Genomic DNA, 24,193 nt, shown 5'->3' with positions numbered 1-24,193 from the left:
TTGACACAATCACACACCCTCGCTCTGTACAGGTCTGGTCTGTACAGGTTTGTTTGCATCACGTGCACGTATGACAGAATGTTTGCTGGCGCGGGAGTTCCTCGTCGTTCAGTCTGGCTGCGCAACATCCACATCTCTCGTTATAGACGACATACATTGTACTGTGCAGGTCAGTAAGGTAAATTGTCGATATTCTCGAAGCGGATTTGATTAAGTCACACAATCATTCATTGTAACAGGCTGCCGTAACTGTAACTGCGTTCTCGTTGTGGCACGGCATGCGTGCACGCTGTGGCATGGAACTATGAAAATAATGCATCTCATCCTCTCAGGTTACCAGACATGGCACCAAAAAAGAGGGCCCGTGGGAGCGCCAGGACAGTTAAGTCAAGTAAGTAGGCAGAATTCGATCTTTGCAGTGTGTAAAATACTTCAATGTGTTTTTTTCCCCTACCTGATCCGGGCAGGATTGGACATGTTATGAATGTCCCTTCTATAACGCAGGCAAAGATGAACAGACAGAAAAGGAAGATGCCTATAATGAAGACGACCCTGTGGACGTTGGACAGGCAGTCCGGGGCAAAAGGAAGGCATCAGTTCCTGGAAAGTCAAAGCAGGAGAACACTAAGGGTGAAGAATCAGCCACCAAGGGTGAAGAATCAGCCTGTCGCCCACAACACTGTCACTGGTTGATGAAGTCAGAACCCGAGAGTCGCTTTGAGAATGGCATAGATGTGAAGGTATCATCAATACTCACTACTCACTGATGACACTATGTACACACTACTGGGCCGACCATAACTGTAATGTGTTATACCTATATTTTATTTTCTCATGATCCTTTCCAACAGTTACAGTATTGATGGTGAATATGTAACCAGACCTGGGCTCAGCTCTGTTTGGCTCTTTAGTGTGATTAGGGTCAATGTTGCTCAGTAGTGGTGGTGGTGGTGGTGGTGGAAATAATGTACCTGTTTCATATTGCAGTTTGGGATCGAGGATCTGAAGGCTCTTCCCAATCAAACTGGATGCTGGGATGGCGTTCGGAACTACCAGGTAGAAATATTCATGAATGGGAATCTATCAATGCCAGGCTTCTGAAAGACTGTGTGGGTACATTGTTCTATTAATAAATGTAATCATACGCATGCATTACAAAGATGAGTTTGTTTGTTTGGGGTTTTTGGTCGTATGCTTTGAGAAGGGTTGTGTTGAAAGAAAACAATGAAGAGGGTTTTCATTGACGGTCGTTCTGACAGGATCTCAAGTCAACTGTGAAATGGGGAAACAGTAAGTGTAGCCTATGGAGATGTCCTTTAATTACTCTCAACATCTCCAGGCACGAAACTTCATGAGGGATATGAAAGAAGGAGAACAGGCCTTCTTTTACCACAGCAACTGCAAAGAGCCTGGCATAGCTGGAGTTATGAAAGTAAGCCTCTCTATATCCCTAAAAGGGTTTCAGACACAGACCTGGGTCTAAATGTATCTTAAATAGCATTTGATTGAGCCTGCCTGGAATGCCAGGTGGGTGGGGTTTGCACTCTTGAGACAATGCCATTGATTCCATTATTCATGGCAACCTTAAACTTGATTCCACATACTATTTGAATCAAGGTCTGTTCAGGCATGGTGTCTCATCTGCTTTGTCTTTTCTAGATTGTAAAGGAGGCTTATGTGGACCACACTCAGTTCGACAAGAACGATGTTCATTACGACAAGGCCAGCAAACCAGAAAGCCCCAAATGGAGTATGGTAAGAATGGTGTGATGTTTACATGAATGGCTTGCGTCTCAAACAGTGCAACACTTGTCCTAGTAAGTTTCATAGGCGAATCCCTATTCTCAGACCCTATGCATAATGCAAAAGCCTATTACAATCTCATTGAGAGATTCTAGTGGTGTTCTGCCATCATCTTTAATTCCTGACCATCAGGTGGACGTCCAGTTTGAGAGGATGATGAGACGTTTCCTTCCTCTGGCTGAGCTAAAGAAGTACCACCAACGACACAGGACCCAAGGTGGGCCTCTGAAAGACATGGCTCTCTTCACTAGGGCCAGGCTGTCTGTTCAGCCCCTCACTGGCGGTAAGTGACATCACAGGGCAAATCACCACCTCATCACGTTGGGTTTAGTTGGTAACAACGGTTTTGTGTGTAAGCATAAATTCATTTCCTTTTCGCTCTCTCTCAGAGGAATTTGACTTTGTCCTGAGTTTGGAGAATGAAGACCCAATTTGATGATCTGGACAACATGACACAAAGAGGATGACTTCCTGGCTGTGGGATGACATTTACGCTGCTAACCCAACATATATTATTTTAGTGTATGATGAGGTCTATTGAACCAATGCTTGTACTGAATGGCATTGTCTGCACTTATTGGATAAAAGGTTTGGCTGTCCTGTATACTGTAACTTTTCATATAACAACATTTTTTCAAACTAATTGTAACAAAATTCTTTAAATTGTAAAATTAAAATGCGTTTTCATGATTTCCTTTACTTAGTTTGCCGTGACAACTGGTTAACTTGGGTTACCTATTGAGCATTTGGATTGAAGACTGTTCCAACATGATTATACTTTATTATAATGTAATTTATCACATCATTTAATCTTCAAAAACAAGGAGCATTTGGCATCAGTTTATTTCAGGGGACAGGGGATATCGATTAGTAATTTGCAGAGCACACAAATAGACAGGGATTTCAGTTTGAAGGAAGAGTAAAACAATGTGTTAGAAAAAACTGGATATAATTTTCTAGATACACTTAGGCACAACACTTCAAGTCTCTAATGTGGAAGTTACAGGAGACTCCATACTGACCAAGCACTTTAAACCCCTGCCTCTATCAACACTATGAAATGTTGAGGTAAATTGAAGTAACGTCCTTTTTGTGGCACTGTCTATGCTAATCAATGTAATAGAGTTGAAAAGGACATAGGAGGATGAGAGATTCAATAGATGCTCTTATTTACAGGACTTCAAAATTCATGGGGATAAATACTTCAATCCAGCCCTCACTCAACAAAGACACAAGCCGAAACATTTTCGAAGCAATGGAATCTTTTCATTGATGTCATTGTGCAATTTGTACACACAAAGACTAAGAGGGGAATGTGTGGTGAAGCAAGGGAAACATATATCAGTGCAAAGTTATAATTTCAAATTTCATGACCATATCAAAATGGTAGGAATGCATTTGATTGGGTAAGGAATGTTTAAATGCATTGCTGTTTCTAATACCGACTCATGGCCATACAGTGTTAGATACTGAGTTAGAATCCATTTATATATAATGCTAAAGTTAGAAATAATACATTTAATGACAAAAAAATAAAATTGATCATTTGATGATGACAGACAACAGGGAAATATAATCTCTATCAAGCGTCACACAGGGGAGGTCTAAACAAATGGCTGCCTTAACTGTCATTGGAGTTGTGTGTGTGTTGACCTGCAGCAGAATTTCAAGCCAACTGTAAAGCCTCATGCAGGCTTATCTTATTCATTGTTCAATGTGTATATCTCCAGTCTCCCTTTATCCCTTTATTCAGCAGCCGCAATGAACAGACGGCTACTTTAGCAGTGATAATGTGAGCTGACAAATGCCTCCACTACTCTTCCTTTCGCAGACGCTGCCGGTCTTCTGTGAGGAGAATGGACGGAGGGGGCCCTAGCCGCTTTCGTCCCTCGCTGCCTGCTCCAGGGCGCTCTCTGAACTAGCCGAGCCCTCGAACCGCTGGGCGCCAATGGTGGCCTGATGGGACATGCTCTTCCTCAACACGTCCCCTTTCCTCCACAGTGTGATTTCCTGGAAGAACAGCAAATGGTCATAAGCTCACTGATATAGATAGATAGATACATAGTTACAAGTGTAACCATAGGGAATCAAACCCAGGTTTCCCACACACCTAGCACAAGTGTATACCATTATACAAAGAGGACATCCTCACTGTACAGGAGCAACATTTGGGCATAAAAGTCTCAGACAAGGCTGCTCATCACAAGAGCTTGAGCTCTTGCATCTGCAGAGCTTTTCCATCACCATATCTCACATCTTACATGCAAAGTTTGCACACCTCATCTGTGACAAATCCAAACTGTCAGTTAGAACACCCTGTACAGTACCTGCTGTTTGAAATAACGCCTCTCCTCCTCATCAATCAACACAAGGTTCAGGTAGTAGCGCACAGAGAACTTCTTATTGATGTCTCGCATGGTGGGGGTCATCTCATAGCCAGCCAGAAACAACCGGATAGGAATAGATTCTCCTAGAACATTAAACACACCCAAGTCAGACTGACCTGCATTGGCTCCATTGTTTTCCAATGTTGGCGATCATGCAGAAACCACTGACAGTGCTTTGAATATAAATCCACCATGTAATTGACTCACCTCTGACCGGTGCCCCATCCATGATCTCATATTTGGCGATGGTGTCGTTTTCATGGTACACACTTGGGCCGGTGCCTGTTGTCTCACGTTTGATGATGTCAATCTCCATGTGCTTTATCTTAATCCTCACCAGCAGGAAGTAGATCTTACCCACTATGACATCTTTCAGGTGGTACCTAATGGGAAGAGAGTGATCGTCACCACACTGGTACTAGGTCACAATAACTCAAGATAATAAAATGTGTGAAGAGATGATTAATAATGAAAGAAAATGTTCTTAAATATAGCTCCCTTTCATCCATCACAATAGTATTTGCATGTCTCGGTGACGAATACCTTAAATTACACTACAATGCCGAACCGAGCTACACTGAGCTGGCCTGGTTAACCAATCATCATAGCTGAAAAAGTGCTGGAGAAATGTGAAAGGAAAATATCTGAGCTAACGTGGTTCGGGTCGGCCCTGTAGTGTGTAAAATCCCTATAGAGCGGTGGCAAAAAGGCAGAATTGTTGTTCCCTATTGAGTGAAAAGCATCTGAGGTGACGGAGGGTACATCTCTTTCAGTCTTACTTGGATTTGTTGTACTCAAATTCAATGTGCAGACAGTCCTCAATTCCAACTTCCATTTTTATGGATGAGTTGAGTTCTGGGTATGTACTGAGTGTGTGCACCACAATATCCATTTCTTTACTGATGTCGTTCAATCTCCTGCTGACTGTAGCCCGCAGGAAATACCTGTAAATACAACCAGCAGACAGTGACAGTGAGCAAGTCGGCTTTAAACGAAGAAGAATTTATGACATTCGACAATACGTTCCCTTTGTTCTCTTCCTATGTGTAACGCAAGAGCATGTGGGTTTTTTGTTGTTGTAAGTTACCATTTGTAATGGTCTGTCTGTCTGTCTGTCTGTCGTGTGTTTGTATATACAGTATATGTGTAATGTTAACCATAGAAATATTTCTATGATGGTAACTCATGAGTAGACACAAAACATGTTTCCTGCAGAGGACAGTGTAAGCACATGACACGGGTCAAAGGTAACCTCTGGTTAAAGAGTGATTCATAAAGATTCCTTTGGCTATAAAGCAAAGTGAATGTTCAAGCTTATCCCTTACCTTAACTTGACATTCTGGCCTGTGTAAGACTCATAAGGCTTCTCAACATGAGTGAACTCAAAGTCAAAGGTCTGCGACTGAGTGAGTTCACCTGGCCTGGCAAGGTCTTTCACCAGGGAGACAAACTCATGATGGTTTCCTCTGTCATAGTATAGCTCTGTGAAGAATAGACATCAAAACATCTGTGTATAAACATCTCAACAGGATATTGAGCTCAATGTATTATATTATTAGAATATTACTTATGCATAAATTCTGTCATAGCATTTTCTTGGGATCACAATTTGATACATTATACAGAACAGACGCAAAATACTGACCAATCTGTCCAACAAATTCGATTTTGATCCCTTGGTGTTCGAGTCGTTTTCCAGGATTCTTGAGTGTAACGTTGACCTTTCCACTCACAGTCTCCCCGTCATAAAAGAGAAAATACTTGTCCTTCTTTCCATCTTCAGTCTTGTGTTCAGCCTTCTTTCTCGTCTCAGCGTCATTCAGAACTACATCAATTTCTGCACTTTGGCCAAAACTAAAGAAACTCATACTTATTATTTGTTGTGCTGTGTGTTGCTGGATCTGAAAATGTTATGACTTCGAACAGTTCTCTTCTATTTAACAGTTCCTTTTTTAGAGCAATGTAGGTTACACTTTTCGTGCCCTGTTTTATGCTTTCATTAGAATCTGCAGAAAGTCCACATTACACAAACAACTTGTTTGTTACTAGAAGATTCACAGACCAGTAGCAATTCCGACTGAGTCTGCGCATGCACAATTGGGAGGTCTAGGCAATATGCAAATAACGTTATTTTACCTTCACTTCTTCTCAATTTCAGTTGAATTATCTACATTACCACATGTCTTCGTATTTCTATCGATAAAGTAGCTACACAGGCTGCTATGTGCTCTGCCAGAATGCGCATGGTAATGTGATAGCTGTTAACAACAAAGATCGTTCTGTTGCTCACGAATTAAATTATACATCCGCTCATTCATCGACACCAATTGGTGGTATTGCGTCTCGATTGTTTCCTATAAAATGTAATCCGTGTTAAATGGTTAAATTGTATCTTTCCTGAACCAGCATAATATTGTCAAACGTTCGTTTCCGCTGTAGTTCCACTTCCGGGATTGTTCTTCAGTTTTTCCATTACCTTTTTTTCAAAATAAAAGTGCACATCTTTGTCGAGTGTTTACGAAGTAAAAGTCTCAAGAACACCAAGCACAGTTACTAATGTCTTTATTGACAACATGATCATAAGCATAATAGTTATCATCATAACTACAACAATAACGAATAATGAACATCTTTCACAACAGTTCCTGAGTAGTATTTTACAAGTTATACCAATGAAAAAACATTTTGTGACTGTTACTGATTAAAAAAAAACAGGGTTGACATTGTTTCTAATAAAGATAGTTGCAGTGCCTATAGCTTTTACTAGGATAATGTATATTGTGTTCGTGTAAAGAAAAAAATGAAAACAATAGTCCTGTTATGTACATTTAATACTGAGTCAAAACTGGACAATATGTCCAATGTTAATACAATAATTAGTAAGCACAGAAGGTCACTTATACACAGAAACGCCACTCTGAAAAATCATACTTGATCTAATTTGAAATACATATCGAGTTGCAGCATAAATGGGATATAGTACTGTATTATTATTCTCTGATAATATATTCAGAGAATTAAGTTAGTTGGCTTAATGCAGCGCAACAACGACTGCTTGATTGTGCCAACGGTATCAGCTTTTTATACAGTACCTACAGTATATACAAAACATTGATACAACCTTACCCAATATGAACATAAACCAGTATAGCTTGCAGTTAAATACTATGTTACAGGTCTGACATACTGTAGAAAATTTAGGGAGTAAAAAATACTTTGTCCAAAAACAGTATGGGGGAATGTTCCAGCATCAGTTACGATGGAAATGTGGGTTAAAGCTAACATGTCACAGCTTTGAAATTGTACTGTTTAACGGTAGACTGAAAAAAAAGTTGTACTAAAACTTAGAAGTTAAATCCCACTAATCGGGATGAGAAAATATAATTGCCAATGAGAGCAATAGTGAAATAATGACTGATGTTTTCATGGCAACTTTGGCAAGCTTGTAGGTTAATTGTTGATGCGCATAGAATAATGTGCAATGCTACAATTTCTTTCATGAAGCTCCCTTCTAGGACTTGTTGCACTTTTGACTTCAGTGTCTCCTTTCGTCTGATCCTTCTTCGTTCTCAGATGTCAAATGATAAATGAGGATTTGTGGCGGAAGTGACCCTGGTGGAAATATGAACATGAATCATTGCAATTTATATACACTTTTTTGATATGCATTTGTTTTAATATGTGTTCTAATATGAAAGCTATGATTGAATATCGCATTTGATAAGTGATCACCCAACAATTGAGTAATATAAATTATGAAAAAACAAACTGTTGAAAATGGCCTCTTAAAAAATATGTAACTATATTCAAGTCAATTTTGTTCACCTCATCTGCATCAGCATAGTCAACACCATCATCCTGCGCTGGAAACTTGTAGCTGAAAGACAAAAAAACAAAAACATTCATTCATTATTATTCTTTTTTTTAGGGCATTTCTGCTTTATTGGGAAAGAGACAGTAGAGATTGACAGGAAGGATGGGAGAGAGAGAGAGAGGAGGAATGACATGCAAGACGTGTCAAGGGTCAGAATCAAACCAGGAACCTTGCGATTAAGTGGTATGTGCATTAGGGTACTACGCCACTAAGCGCCCCAAAACCCATTCATTCTTATTTTCTGCATAAAAGTAAAGGAAGCCACAACGCAACAGCATACAGTATGGCGTGTGATACTGGTCCATTGAGCTTTACAAACCCATAGCTCCACTCACTTGTTTCCTGTGTGGTCCTTGCTGGTGAAGCAGCCATGTTTGTGGGCGTAATAAAACGCCACCGTCACACAGATCAGTGCAGCCACTGCTCCTAGCACCTTCAGGAAAATCCCCACGATGTCGACATCATCTGAAAATACAAGCGGGATCACACACTGAGTTCTCTTTGGGTGACATGTTTAACATCCACACATGTTTAAATAACTCAGAGTTATAACCTCGGAATGTCAATGACACGGGGATGTCAAGCATTCTGATTTATTCACACTGGATCCATGTGACTCACTGGCAGACCTGCGTCGAAAGAGTGTTTGAAATGTTTTGTTCACTTGAGCATGCCTGGACTGCCAAATGGACTAAGTATTTAACATGATTTTGAATACTATTTTAACCGAGGCCTGCTCACCGGATATACAATGGCATGTTCAGTGAGACACCAGTATGACAGACTGCCAAATTTAACACAATATGTAGTCACGGTCAGAATGTTGGTTGTCTGTTTGGTTACACTCACAGACTTCCATCTGCTGAGAAAGACACTGTGCATGTCCGGCTTCATTCTTCGCCTGGCAGTAGTACTCCCCTGCATCCTCCTTCCTCACCCTCCGGAATTTCTGCAGAGAAATACAACAAAATCAACCAGACTGACTGACTTCTCATGTACACAAACAGCAAGCAAAGTGAGAGGACGTATAAAGTCTCAAAGACACTACAGAGCCAACCCAAACCGTTCTGAGTGTCTTGGGTATTTTTTTTAAATATTGCCCTCATCAGCACTGTTAGAGCAACTATGGTGGATGTGTAACCCAGCGAGCGTAGTACAGCATGGCTTGGCTCAGCTCAGTTCGGCTCTGGAGTGTGCAAATGGTAAAATGTATGACAGGAATTCCCTTCCTTAGGTTTAGATTCCCTCCAACCCCCATGTATTCCTCACCAGTCCTCCTGTGTCAGCATTGACAGTGTAGGAGGAGTTGATGAACTTGGGGCTACTCTTGGGGTCCTGAGGAAGTTCCTCGTTGTCTCTGAACCAGCGGTACTGGGAGGCGGGGAAGCCCTCGTTCTCCAGGCAGCGAAGCTCAGGCGACGTCCCCACGGTCACCGCCACAGGGACGCTGCACCGCGGCACCACTGGCTTCACTGCACAGAGGAACAAACATATGAAAAACAGCGGATGCCCTCTTGCTCAGTCCTTCATTGACAAAAAACGCCATGAGCGCAGAGGTTGAAAAAGTTGCAGATAGTTAAAGGTACAGGGTTGGATGGACACCTGCACAACGTGGAATAGGAAGGCTTAGATACAAACATTTATTTATTAATTTTACATTATGCCAAAAACAGTCATAGTGTTGAGTGTGGTGTGTATGCTCTTCCCCTTTCATATGGCAATATGTAAGCATGAGCTTACCTCTGACAGCAAGACTGATAAGAATCTCGTCAAAGTGCTTGTGGTCATCAATGGCAGCGACTTCACAGCGGTACTCTGCAGTGTCTGACCGACTGGTATTCAGGATTAGTAGGTTAGCTGGCTCTCTAAGCTGTGCTCTGTGCTCCAAGTCCCCTATACAAAAAGCACACACTCCAAGCTCTCATTCACATGCCGAGAACGCTTTCACGATTTTAAAAGGAAAAGTTCTGAATCACAATTGCATTCAGCATTTGATTTCTTATGTCAGTCACTTAAAGGGGGACTTCACCATTTTCAACCTCATATTCATTATCTCCAGCACCATACCACTGTGTATTTACCTGCAATCTGATTTTGAAAGTACACATAACTGGCGATATTGTTTTTGATTTTCTTCCATTCAATCCTGGGGTTGTTTGTTGAGATGGACTCTATCAAGCATGTCAGTTCAATAGCTGGAAAGAGAACAGAGTGATGTCATAACAGAGACAACAGAGGAGCAAGGCAGACAGGCAACAATCGCAGAGAATTCACCTTGAGTGAGTCAGTCAACTTACGTTCAAATTCATTTGCCCACACAGACTGCTCTGTAGTTCGAAGAATTACCCCAAGGGCTGGAATGTAGCCTATGAAAGACAACAAACAAGTGAAAAATGCTGACTAACACTGACAAGCTTCTGAATTTCCATCCCAGGAGGACTGTGCCAATTGGGCACACTGCCTGATAAACAGAGACAGTACAGTATTAGAGTCATGAGTATAGCTACAGAGGAGGGTCAGAGCCTTAGGTTTAGGATTAGGGCAACCATATCTGATTAATCATTCCCCATGTCTCTCCAAAACACTGACACCATTAAAAGCATGCAGGGCAATTACAGAGATGAGCTCAGAGGAGTCTCAGTACTACTTAGTGTCCTTTCCTTACTTTAGTCTACAAAACACTCTCAAACAAAAATAATTAGGTGGTACTAAAAGCGTCCCTCACTTAGTGATGAAAACATCCTCTCCTCCTCTGTGGGTGATACAGAGGTTTACTAATGAGGGGTGAAATCAGACAGTAATGTATTTGAGCACATTTCATCAGAGTGTATTAAGCACTTCAGAGGTAACCTAATCCAGACATATAAAAGCACTCCGCTGTAGCCGATTTAAAACCTAGAGTATTTAACAATTCATGATGCACATGAAAGACAATTCCCTTGTATGCAAGACAGGCCTTACTCCAATAACCCCTGGTGTTTTTTTTCCAGAAGAGATTTTGATAGTTCCTGTCTCTCGGAGCCTGTGAGAACACATGTAAGATTTTAGGAGAGCGGGTTGAATGCTGCCTTTAAATACCTCATCATCCTGAGAGTGAAGAAAACATGGGTCCTGTCCTGACAAAGTGGAACACCCGGTCATATTAGCACAGCTGTGGACGCTGATGAGATCTGACTCTCAGGTCTCAGCTTCCGTCGCTGCGACTGACTTTCCCACCCTTGTACATCAGGAGCTATTTTTACATCGAACAGTGACGACTTTGGCTCGAGGAAAAGGCACGAGGAACGCTTGTCCAGCAAATCTTCACGTGGTAAAACAGTGGGATTTAGCCTGGCTAAAAACACTCTTTGACCATCACTCAATTCCTTTAGACTGGACCTAGACTGTAGGCCTACATTGTGAGTAGACAATGGTGTGCTACATTAACTACAATATTTAATAGGCCTATATTAAGGTCACAGACACTATATATGCATATGCATTGTCTTTCTGTTGTAGTTTGAAGGTGCCTTGCACAAAGCTTTATTGTCCCAGACACTTTGAGGCCCCGTGGGAGAATGTCCATGGTCAATTAACATGACAATGGCAGATTGCTATTGTGTGCTTTCTGCATAAAAGCATTCCACATATAGCTTTATCCAGTAAGAAGGCGTAGTCCAGTACGTAGTATGTTTACACTTGGATTGGAATCACAACTATTATCTCTCTTAAGCAGTGAATAGATACAAATGTGGCAGATGTTAGTGAATATTACTAAGACCATCTCCCTCTCTAATCCCTCTAGTTTATAATGCATAGACACAGGACACAGTCATACTGAGTAAAATGCTCTCTTAAGTAGCTGTTCTGTAATCCTCTTTATGCACGAGGCCTAAATATGAAAACAACATAACCACTACCCCCACCCCCAAGCTGTTGATCCACTGTTTCTAAAAAAAGCCATTTTCCCAGACATTCCAGCACAGCCACAGTACAAGCAGTCAAATGGCTAGCAAGCATTGAAACTTGCCAAATTCAGAGAGTACCATGGACAAAACTAACAAATTAACATCTGAAACACACAGATATGTTGGACTACCTGTATACTGTATTTCTTTCTAATTATGGCAGTCTAAGCAGCACTGTTGTAAAATAGACATTTGTCCGTCAGTGGACAATGTAACCCAACCTGAAGTTAAGGACAACTTACAGTGAAGGAAAAGCATACTAAGTACTTAGCTATTATTGTCTTTGTTAGAATACAAGGCATTAGGCATTGATACCCAATTCACCTGACACCGAGTGTGTGTGTGTGTGCATGAAATAGCAACAGTGTCATGTAGCAAGAGCCATCCCTCAGAATAGCCTACCATCAGAATACCAAACATTATCAGGTTACAATGTGGACTCCAGTCTGGCCTCATAATGTCACCAATGCATATCACATGTAGCCTAAATATATGATATTTCAGCTAGTGGGAATAAAAAACGGTCAACCTCAGTCAGGATGTTTGCTCGTATGACTAGCAATCCCGTCTCAGCGGCAGGATGATTTCCATAACAATGCAACATTGGCCATTGCTGTGATTTAATGAATTGTGATGCAGAACACGAAGCGGGAAGTTATTTTAACACGCAAAGAAAATAACTTACAGATTGTCGAATAAAGGATGAAGAAAGCCGTCAGTATCGCCATCTTGCAGCCTCTGATTTATCGGTAATACTTGCACACGTAAAGCTAGCAAGCTGTCACAGACTCAGCACCTCCGAGGATGGGGTGAACGGCTGGTGGTGGATGTTGCCATTGACGAGTTTCCATAGCTACAAGGACATCAGGGCGGAAGAGCGATATTGCTGAACCGGAAATTCCATTACACTTCTCTATGCGCCAAAAAAAGCTCAACATCTCATAATGTACATGTGTGAAGTATTCTTCCAACCCCCCCCCCCCCCTCCTCTCTCTCTGATGTCACCCATTACCTGTGACTCACCAGAAAAGAGTACAAACCAAAGTCAATTCGATTTCTGTTGACATGACATGACATTCATTTCACCCATATGTCATTGTCTACAAACAATTTAGATTGAAAAAGTGAAGTGGCCTAGTCCATCACAATAATGTCGACGGCAATGTGGTACTATTGCATTCAGTTCCTCAAAAAGTACACCAGGTGGCAGTGTGATTCAATTGATCGTTCAATCATCATATCATTACTACACCCCTTTGCTACACCAATGTATATCTATCTTTATAATGAATAGTCAGTCTTTGTGTGAGTTAGCTTGAGATAATGTTATTCATGGCGGGTTTTATCAACAGTGTCAACAAATCTTTAATACAAGCATAGGTTTTATAGTGGTGATATTCTGTGATATTTCATGTCCTATCAGCTCCCCTTCATTCTGATCAATCTGTGTCATCCTGTTACTGAAACAGACCATGGATTTCAGTCAGGGTAATTATGACCATGCTCCAGAATTTGTGTCATACTCTAATTTGAAATCTAGGCATGTACTGGCAGATTTAAGGCGATATGACACATATATCCATTAACTTGTTCGCTTTCAACGGTCATGTACTAAGGTGATCATGCTGCTCTCCTACCTTAGAGCTGTTGGTAATGTGTTGCTAGGCAATCATCCCCAGTGGGAATCTCCTTTATGGATCAGGCCTTTTGTGGCGTCTCCTTGGGAATCTGAAGGTTTTACGAGCTGACAAGAGTTCACAGATTCAATTGACTCGTTAGGAAAGAAACATCCCAACTACAGTATGAACAGTTTGTTTTTCTCAGTGAATGCAGATGGCCTCAGCCAACTAACATTCACATTTCATACTCTAATATACACAGCCTTTTGTGACAAAAGAATATCCCTCTGATTGCTTTAAGAAGATAATGATTGTCCTTGAGATACAGTGCATGTTGGGACTCTGTTTGAAGACTGGAGACTCAACTGCTTAGTCACACTTAGTTACAGCAAATACAGATTACGATTACATGTTTTTGTAATTTAGTTGAATCAAATGTGTCTTCTTGATGAATGATTTGTGTTGAAACTTAAAAATACTATTCTTGTGGGTTTACTTGTTTATATTAAGTATGCATTAAGGGGGCATTCATGTAGACATAGAATGACATTTGGTATAGAACATTATGCTATGTTAGAATGGAACATTTCCCTTTTACAACATGGTGTAAAATGGGACTGTGAGGGAGAGACTCCACATTTATTAGCAAACACTGATCCCACTGGGGTCCTCAAGATCCTCATAGAGGCTAATTAATTCCCCATCCATATTGCTTTGGTGTTCATGCTAGGGGTTGGGGATATGTTATGTTTCTTTCTTGTCAACACATCATAGCATTCGCTTTTTTTATCAGCCAAACAAACAATCCTCATGAATTGGAAATTGCGTGAACCTGCCTGCTTTAGCACGGATATGTGGCTAAGGGACTTGCTGTACTTAATTGTTTCCATACTGTTTCTTCCCTCACTGCCTACGTTCTCCAGTTTTTTCTCTATTTCTACCCTATTGTTACATGGACAACATTGGCAATAGATTCATAATATTAACATTAACAGTGTAAGGGTAGTGGAAAATACAGTACAGTGTCCTCTGTAACCAAAGAGGATGAAACCTACTTGCTTGTAGTCTGGTGCCTTAGAGGAAATACAATATGCAGCGGATTAAAGCATGAAAATCGGTCATTACTCCTTAGGTAATATAAATTCATCCTAGGAGGGGTGCCCAATTTTATTCACAACATGAAGCGAGTTATAAGGAAAATTTTAAATGGCCGCCCAAATATATTGTAGACTAATTATCCTTAGTATGAAATAATATGAAAATATGTAAAATAACATATAATTTGTTCCGTAAGATAGTGAAAAGGTTGATCAACCGTGTCAATAAAGGCAGTAGTTACCTCTGGAAAGGACTTCCATGCTTCCCAAGCTCTCTTTTTGACTCATGAAATTGTGATTGTGGTATGAGTGGCCTGTGAATGAATGGAGGCCCGGTAAAGCCTGACTCATTTTCCAAGCTTTTCACAAATGGTATTGACTGAAGTCTGAAGAACAAACCAGCAAGTACTGTAGCACTATGATATCTGTATCCACTCTTCAAACAATTATTGTCTGTGCATCGTTTTCCAGCTTCCATCTAAGTTTTCTGACTTTCTCAAAAATCCAACAAACAAGCCAAAGCTGTTTGAAATGTTGTCAGACAAGGTGCACAACAATGAGTATGGAGTCGGAATGGAGATCTGAAAACAAAAGATCATTCCGTGCTGTCAAATGCTCTCACATTTTCACAACAATGGTCTGTGTGTCTTTTGTGGTTATTGTTCAACATCATCTTCTCTAATTGGCAGGTTGGAACAAATATGGTTGAGTATCTCCGCCAGGCAGAAGTGATGAATCCATACCCTTTCATCTTGATGCTTGGGGACAACGGCAACACTTCACAGGCATTCACAATAGTGAACGGGCGGGCAGTGGAGCAGGGCACATTGCTCGGTCAGTTGATTTGTGCTTTAAGTCATTTTATGTTTTTGACATAAACGTCCCCCAACAATGTGGCCCTGCATGGAATTTCCTGCAGACTGTCGTCAATCAGCTCCAGGGAGCAGAATCTCCTGGTGTCAAATGTTGGAGAGCATCCACCTTTGCTCCTGAGCAATAGGTGACAAGAGCACAGTTTTTGTCTTTTTTTACACTTGAGTATGGTATGAGACATATTTTTGCTTTTGTCTATTATACTTAAATGTAAGTATAATGCCAGTATTAATGTCAGAATTTATATACAATTATTGTATCATAAGTTGACAAAAAGACAGAAATGAAAGTTCTGTACATAGTCAACAACTTGTCATTATTGGTCTTATATTATGTGCTTATATTATCTAAATGTAATGTAATGTGTTAACTGTGAAGTTATTACCTTACTATTTGTATTGGTTATGTTGTGCTGATTGAAAATAAGCAGTTTCCTTTATACAAATGGGGAAAATGTAAATAACCCAGCATTAAAATAATTTGTTGTTAGTCCACACAACTCAACCAATTGGGTTATTCCCTTAACCCGATGCGCTCGGTAGATTCAACCCAGTGTGTGTTCTGTCCAATATTTAACCAGCGTTGGCTTATGCATAGGGTTATTTCTAACCCAAATTTTGTGTACACGTACAATAGTATGCGTGTATGTACAGAAGTATATACTGTATAAATGTGTCTATCCGTAGTGCACATTCCCGATAGATAGCAGCAATATAGTGGTCACTGGTCATATCTGATCGTACATCAGTCTTGTGGCCGTGGGGTAGAAGCTGCAACAGAACCTTTTGGTCCCAGGCTGGGTGCTCTGGTATCGTCTGCCAGACAGGAGCAGGGTGAACAGTCCGTCTCTGGGGTGGCTGGAGTCCTTGATTACTTTTCTGGCCTTCCTCAGACACCTGTTGGTGTAGATGCCTTTGAGGGCAGGGTGACTCCACTGAGGGACTGGGCAGTCATCACCACCCTCTGCAGAGCCTTATGGTCCTGAGTGGTACAATTGCCATGCCAGGCAGTGATGCAGCCAGACAGGATGCTCTCAGTGATGCATCTATAATGTAGAGGTTGGTGAGGATCTTTGGTGCCAGGCCTTCTTGATGACTGAGTAAATTCGGAGGGACCATTTCAGTTTGTCAGTAATGTAGTGTATACGCCAAGGAACTTGAAACTACTGTCTCTCTCCACCTCTGTTTGTCTTCTCCCTAGCCTGTGTCTGTGACGAGGGCACTGCCTTACTGTTGTTTTTGGTCCATCCATGAGGTCTCTCTCTCTCTCTCTCTCTCTCTCAGCATTCTGTTTGAGATTAACAGTCTATCCATCTCCAGTTTTCTTGACATTACAGTATATACAGTATAGCTCACATTTATCACCTAAATTCAATTTCCTGAGTTTGAAATACAATCATACCGCGTGGCCTTACGCCTCCGAACAAGGCCAAAAACACAGTAGCCAAAAACACAGTATGTGTTGAGCAGAAAGGGTGAGTTACATTTGTTCTCAGTGGATCCGACTATTTGATGTCAATATCACAGCTGGATTTGATAACTTTGACCCCATCAAATTCATTAATACACGGCATGAGTCAGACGGCATGTGCTCTGACTTAAAGGAGACGTCAGAAACTACCCTCAATGTTAAAGAGAACTTTCATCTCCCCCTCCAGCCAATCTCTATACAGTATTTCATATCAGATGAATATATAAAGCATCTTTATAGCTCAGTAATGGTGTGACCAGGGTCCACAGAACTGTGTATTATTTATGAGCTAATATTAGTCTTCCTCTAAATTAAACTGCTTTTGTTTTGTACATGGCTAAAGAGAAAAGAAAGCATAATTATGTTATTGCTTTGTGCTGTCTTTATATCGCATATGATATGACTGATTATTCCCCCTGGGTGATACATGCGTACACTAGTTCCTGGGGGAAATGAATTGTTGGGGAAGTTTTCAAAGGAAAAGCTGACCTTGCAGTATATTCATTTTGAAGGCTTTTGAAATCCCATCAAATTACTTTAAACCAGGCTTCCAGCCCCTCACATACATTATTATTTAATACTTAATTTACTCGGGCAGTCTCCTCCTCCCTATATCAATACACATATCATTTGCTGTTATCATTTAACTAAATACTGTATTTATTTATGCTCCATCTAAAATAGTGCTGACAAGACTAAACGTACCGTTTGAGTATCAATATTTCCAGTACCTTAAGAGCTGAATAGGACATTAATTCGAGTGCTCTATATGCTAATGACCAGCATCCTTGGATAGTGTGTGCTTGAAATTTTAAGGAAGTCATCATGGCCGTTGGAAAATGGTTCCTCCTTATGCTTCCATTCTCATCCATCTCTTTTCTCTCGGAAGACATCCCTTTAACACAGAGTTAATACAATGCTGGCTACACAGTGCAAAATGGTATTTTGAAAAATAATAAATCTGTACACTGATTTCTAGTTCCTGGGGTCAAAGCGTTGTCCTTGCAATAAACAGGCAACTTTTGGGAGCAGAAACTAGCGTGTGGATTTATTTATTGTTTTTCCACATTGAAATGTGAGGATGATGGAGCATTGTAGCAGCAGTGGGTGTCTTCAGACATTTGCTTTGTGCAAAGAGGAAGCTAATCAACATGCTTTGCTGGTGTTATTTTTAAACTGAATAACATTAGAAAAGCTTACCATCTGTTGAATCACATCAGCACTGCTTGGTGTTTGTTCACCCTTCCCTCTTCAGGTTACAGAGGACGGGGGATGAGGAGGGTACCCGGGCTAAATGTAAAATCCCTCAACTTAAAAACTGGAATGGAACATTAACCTCCCTGAATTTCTCTCCCACTTTCCATCTGTCATTACCTGAAAACAACGTCTTGAATTGTTTCTGAGTTATGTATTCAAAAACAAACACTGGGCTGAGTGTGTGATCTCTGTAACCTGACAGGGCGGTTGGTATAAGCTACAATTTGGTGTCGATAATTCTCCTCTCATAGCTGCAGAGGCATATAGGTGTTATTGGACACTCAACTGAACATCCCTTTACTGTACCCACACAGCAAGCTCCTACAGTTGTGTTGTAGTCGCTGCACAAGGATCTGCTCGACAGCTAGATATTATTACAGCAAAATGTTGTGATCAGAGTTATCTCTTTTGGTGTGAGACCGAGGCATTAAGGTCAGTGTATTCACAGCATTGAGGCAGCATGCTATCACACCCCCTCCCTTCTGCTTCAGCTCTCTGTTTAAGCAGTTGGTGACCAAATAGACCTGCTCTTTGTGCAGCTGCTGGTGTGAGACACGACATTTAGAGACTGTGTTAGCTCAGTGACTGTGGCAGATATTAAGCAGTGAGGGAGCTGCTCATGTGGCTAGCACCGCCAAGACCCAGGAGTTAAGAAACACTCTACCTCAATCTCAATTTACAATTTGTTTTGACCGGCTGAGCAATATTCAGTGCAGGCCAATAATATGTTTAATAAAGTTTGATAATGTTCAAATGTTTTTTTTTTTTTTTATCCCCCCCACATTGACTATTGTTTCCCATTAATCAAAACGGTGTGGGTTCCCATAAAGGTCTCTTTCCCAGAAACTGCACTGGTGAGGGGAACATGATAGGCATCGGCACACACCTGCCTGAAACCAGTGTGGAAACCATGGCAACCATACACGTTGCCTACTCCTCCAGTTGCTAAATAGAGTTCAACGAGATGTGTTTGAAATATGCGTAGCCTGATGTTGACCTTGACAATTAAATACACTATAATGTAAATGCATCATAGAGACACAATTAAATACACCATACTGCAAATACACTACAGACACACAACAATACACTCTACGGTGAATACATAGATACTCAATACACTTGTAGCATGTGTTTAATTCTCTGAAAATCCAGCATGAGAAAACAAATCATACATCATTAGAACCAGTAGTAGTGTAGGCATAGCACTCACAGTAGCCTGCTACCAGACATTCCAGCTTGATTCTGTGGGGATCATGTGGTTGCTTGCTGGGGAGACATTAGATTGCTTCTTGAGCTAAACATTTGATTACACGGGCAGCACTGCTGTACTGTACTCAACCTGACGAAGCCATACAGTAGATGGCGGCTGCTGCAGATACTCACACAGCAAGGGCACAGCAAGGCAGAGGAGAGACATTGCAACACTTCAAACTACACTGGAGAATAAGATGGCCACTTCTACGCTCCCATCCCCCTCATTTGGTGGGTTGGTTAGCAGACCCCAAAAAGTAGGCTACTCTTGAAATAGGTAACTGAAATGAAAATCACAATGATATCCATATGAAAAGGGAGAGAGAAATTGAGGCTTAGTGCCCTAGTTTTGGACTGCTGCACTTCTTTGGGCTGGTCAAAGATTATATTTTTTTTCTATGCATCTCATATAGATTTGTTTCTCTATGGTATAATTCACCTCTGCATTTGTAGGATTGGTAAAAAAAAAAAATACAATACTCTAATATTTTCAACTTCCGTTGATTCAAATTGGGACAATGATATCATATGAAATATGATAGTGTGTGAACAAAAAAGTCCTTTTCATTATTTGAAGCAAATCCTCATGGGAAGCAGTCAAGCATTAGTCCCTGGTTAGCAGACCATGAGATTGAAAAGAGATGAACTGCTGGAACAATAGGAAGAAGCCCTTGCATCTTGTCAGAGATTCTTTGCTGTTTCTTGTATTAGACACAGACAGACACATGCTCCTCATAGACACACAAGGCACACACACAAATAGAGAGAGAGAGCGTGAGAGAAAGAGAGAGAGAGAGAGAGAGAGAGAGAGAGAGAGAGAGAGAGAGAGAGATGGGTTCATTTCCCCTTATCTGAAATTTGGAGACAGAGTTTGGCAGGCAAGGTAGAATTGCACATGTGAAGATACAAATGATTAACATTCAAATTTTCCATTATACAGTACCTGCATGAGAATGGACTTGGCAGGGGAATGATAAGCAGATTGTAGAGCTATTTATTCCTGACCCGTCTCAGCAGAGACTGTGGTCATGGGAATTGAGACTGGGTCTTTTAGGTTTGCCTACTGTGCTGTGTTGAAGCATTCAGCTGTGTTTCTGTTGGTGAGGCAGTTTCAGCATTCCCACCACCACCACTACAATAGATGACGGACATCACATAGTCTACATCAGCTCCTCAGCTCTGAAATCACTAAAACAGTCACACTTATCGACCAGAGGTATTAGACGGTAATGAGGCCAATGACTCGTCTGTGTAATCAAGGTATTCCCTCGTGAGGAAACAGTAACAATGTCTAGTGCTTGATTTTAAAGTGTATGTGTAACCGCAAATTCAAAACTATCCTGTTGTGGAGAGAGAAAAAAATGATTTAGGGGAATATTTTCTAAATATGTCCCTATGAATAACAAACTATAGTTCAATTTAACCCTCTCTGGCGTTCAGGAGACTGTGTTGAAGTACAACTGGCATTCATGGGATCACGCAAGCCTTATTACATTGGCTAATACGGATAATATGACCAATTTGTCAATTATCAATCTCTACTACAGGGTTGCGGTCAAGGAAGTAATTGGAAATTGTAATTCAAACATAGAAAACAGTTTTTGATATGAAAAGCTTCTCATTTTCCGTTTCAATCATTCAAAAATAATTGCACGATTTGCAATCATTGAACTGAATTGACTGAATTGACCCCAACCGTACTCTTCTACTGTAGGTGAACTCATCCACAGATATGTATTCATACAAACCAGTCTAATAACGCCATATCTCCTCTGAGATGTACAAAATACTATCCCCACTGTCACATCTGTGTTGGTCTGTAATGACATTTTGAGATAACCTTCATGGACAACAACCACATCTTTCTATTTCTGGTTAATTTAGTGTATGTTTGCGAGGGAAAGACTTGAGGGAGTGGAGAAAATTGCAAGAGGGTAAAGGGGCACTTATGGAGAGAGGGAGAGAGAAAGATGGAGAATTATAGGACGAGAGTGAAAGATTCGGCCCTGTCTAGAAACAATCTCTGGCCCTTTTAGCCTCGACATTTGGAACTGTATCAGCAAGGTGGTAGTGGCTAGCTCCACTTTGTCCTCTGATAAGCTGGGTGGAATTGTTTGCTTATACCTATCCAATCCTGTCAGATCACAACAACCATGTACTAGGTATTAAGGCCAAGGGGTTGTTTCAGGGTAGGGCCAGGGGTAACTGGCTTGGGCTTTGGGTTTGGGTTGTAAGGCCAAAGTTACACCTCTAGTCACCAGTGCTCCAGTTCACAGATTGAATCCCTATTGAGTAAGGCCTATGGGAGATGTGTTTACCCTCAGAGGGAGAACAGGCCAGTGTGCTTCCTGCCTTTCTGGGGATCACCCATTCACACTGAAGTGGTGACAGCTGGCAGCGTCCTGCACAGATCGAGTCAGGCTGTGACTGCTGACTGTGTTAAGGTGATCTACATCACCAATGCATGTGTGACGAGAGTCTATCTATGATCTGGGAGAAGCAGACAGGACAGGGAGAGGGTGAGTGTCAGCTGCTCACCACTGCGCATATATGGTCATATCACTCTTAATGATATTACATCAAGTGTGGCACAACAATCCGATATCATGAGGGCTGATGTTCTTAAATGGGCAAAGGAGGGACTGGTGGTCATTCTTTTGGTCAGAACGGAGGGGAGAGTCCGACTAATCTATCCCTGCAGTTTGGAGAGCTCTCCCTCTCTATCCATGTATGTCCCCCACTCGGGGCAACAGATGTTTGGGAAATGTGACTGGAAGCATTTGGGAAGGGCTGTTTAATTCCCAACTCAAGCTGGGCTTGTACAGTAGGAATCACGTGCGGAGAGGGCAGGATTAGTATGCATTGGTGCCATTGTGGATTGGCACATTCATGGTGACAGATGAAGTCGAGGTGCAGAAAGCCAGAACATGTAATCTCTGTGTGCCCACTAGCATGACAAACTCAGAGTCTGAATAGATGCTAGCTACTGTACCGACTAGACGTGATAAGCCTCAATTGACACCATTTCATAAAGTGTTCACATTTGACAACAGGACTGATTAATCAATATGACTAATGTTTGGTCAAACACACCGTTAAGGGGGGTAGTTTAGGTGATTGGCTTATCAATATTTCTGATTATTTTTTTATTTATTTTTTATTTATTGTATGTATATACTAATAAATGGGCCCTACTTACCTGGTATGTGCGTCTATCTATTTACCAGCAAGTGTTAAGACCTTGTTTTGATGAATGTTAAAGAAACAAAATACTAATCTTAGGTAATTACTATGTAATTACCATTTTACCATATAAAAAATGCCATTCAAATAATGTAGTGTAAGATGAAGGCGAATTAGACATTCATAATGAAACCTGTTACAGTAACGACGCTCTAAAAAGGATATGTACCATTTAGTTGCATAAGAGGTGATTATTCTAACTCTCACTATCTGTCCTCTGCCGCAGTCTGTCCCACTAATCTGAAAGAAATCACACTGCAGCTCAATGGAAGACCTAACTCACTCTATTCCTGCTGCCTCTAAAAAAGCTGGGCTAATGCCATTATGGTATGCCATGTTTGTGTCGCCGTGGAAACAGACCCTGTATTGTACTTATCAGGGCTTATGCTCCCGGAGGGTCATGAGATGTCCTGGTCAAGAAAAAGGCGACGTATCAGCACTTCTGTAACTTTAGAGAGAAAGGGGTGGGGTGAGGTTGGGGGGGGGGGGGGAGAGAGAGAGAGAGAGAGAGAGAGAGAGAGAGAGAGAGAGAGAGAAATGACCTTGTGTTCAGTTTGCCATGCAGCAGTCACAGAGCACACACCTCCCCTGACAGTCATTGGGAGGATGCGTGGGAGACAGAGGCCAGCTCCAACGCTGCTCCCTCCAAATAGCTTTGTCATATACGATACCATTTCAACGGCAAATAATAACCTGGTTTCCTTCAATTTCTGTTGCTTTAATTTCTGTGTTTGTTTTGCTACTAACTCTGACTTACACTTACCACTGAGTGTTACTTTCTAGAAACTAGGAATCTCTAGATTTAGTTTTTCTCATTATGTGTTATATATATTTTTTTTTTTACTCATTTGGGATCTGATCTGAGACAACTTTCATAGCCATTTCCTCTCTGTACCGTAAGCAGGAACAGAACATTCACAGGCTAAACATCCAACCTTAATATCCACCCACTCGTGAAAGTATGTTGAGTGTTGTTGGCATTGACACTCACTTTGGTATCCACTTGTTCACCCTCCAAAGGTCGAGACCTCTGCTGAAATGACCTCGGCTGAGATGATAGTCTTCCAAGGATAGCTTGTTTGTCCCCTGACACAGACCTCTATTGTGCGGCTCAAAGTTTTAGGACGAGCCCATGAGAAAATCACCGGTGGGGATAATGCACGCTGTGAACCAAGCAGCTGTTAGCTCACACTGCACCCATTGAACTTGTTTTGATTGCCCCCAGTTTCACAACCCAATGCATGATGTGCCTCAACAAAGCGTCAAATTAATCACTCCTAATTGGAGTTGTTGTTCCTGTTAGCCTCCTCTTTCTACAAAGCATAGCAAATGTCACTGTCATTGCCTAGCGATGTGCACCTGTTGGCTC

The 24,193-nt window shown here is 41.3% G+C and overlaps 3 protein-coding genes across 4 annotated transcripts; 1 reads left to right on the top strand and 2 right to left on the bottom strand.

Moving 5' to 3' along the window:
- Window positions 1–90: 90 nt before the first annotated feature.
- Window positions 91–2,454, top strand: thyn1 (thymocyte nuclear protein 1). Of its 2 annotated transcripts, none has more exons than XM_083684379.1 (8): window positions 91–169; window positions 333–391; window positions 505–740; window positions 988–1,056; window positions 1,340–1,432; window positions 1,660–1,755; window positions 1,936–2,086; window positions 2,193–2,454. In XM_083684379.1, the coding sequence occupies exons 2-8, from the start codon at window positions 343–345 to the stop codon at window positions 2,237–2,239; spliced, it is 741 nt and encodes a 246-aa protein (XP_083540505.1). In that variant the 5' UTR covers window positions 91–169; window positions 333–342; the 3' UTR covers window positions 2,240–2,454. The 2 variants fall into 2 exon arrangements, with proteins under 2 accessions (XP_083540505.1, XP_083540506.1); XM_083684380.1 differs by having other exon boundaries at window positions 100–178.
- A 174-nt stretch (window positions 2,455–2,628) lies between these two features.
- Window positions 2,629–6,618, bottom strand: vps26b (VPS26, retromer complex component B). Its single transcript, XM_083684701.1, has 6 exons — window positions 5,836–6,618; window positions 5,516–5,672; window positions 4,970–5,134; window positions 4,398–4,573; window positions 4,131–4,273; window positions 2,629–3,813 (listed from the first exon to the last, which is right to left on the bottom strand). Exons 1-6 carry the CDS (start codon window positions 6,056–6,058, stop codon window positions 3,676–3,678), a joined length of 1,002 nt encoding a protein of 333 aa, XP_083540827.1. The 5' UTR covers window positions 6,059–6,618; the 3' UTR covers window positions 2,629–3,675.
- An 807-nt stretch (window positions 6,619–7,425) lies between these two features.
- On the bottom strand, window positions 7,426–12,739 carry jam3a (junctional adhesion molecule 3a; the record flags this gene model as incomplete). Its single annotated transcript, XM_083684203.1, has 9 exons — window positions 7,426–7,802; window positions 8,016–8,067; window positions 8,400–8,529; window positions 8,914–9,013; window positions 9,334–9,536; window positions 9,805–9,957; window positions 10,146–10,259; window positions 10,362–10,430; window positions 12,697–12,739. 9 exons carry the CDS (start codon window positions 12,737–12,739, stop codon window positions 7,767–7,769), a joined length of 900 nt encoding a protein of 299 aa, XP_083540329.1. The 3' UTR covers window positions 7,426–7,766.
- Window positions 12,740–24,193: the final 11,454 nt, after the last annotated feature.

The sequence above is a fragment of the Argentina silus genome (assembly GCF_951799395.1).
Source record: "Argentina silus genome assembly, chromosome: 14".
NCBI lineage: Eukaryota > Metazoa > Chordata > Actinopteri > Argentiniformes > Argentinidae > Argentina > Argentina silus.
Note: the sequence above shows the minus strand (reverse complement) of the source record. Positions and strands in the feature narration are given on the sequence as shown.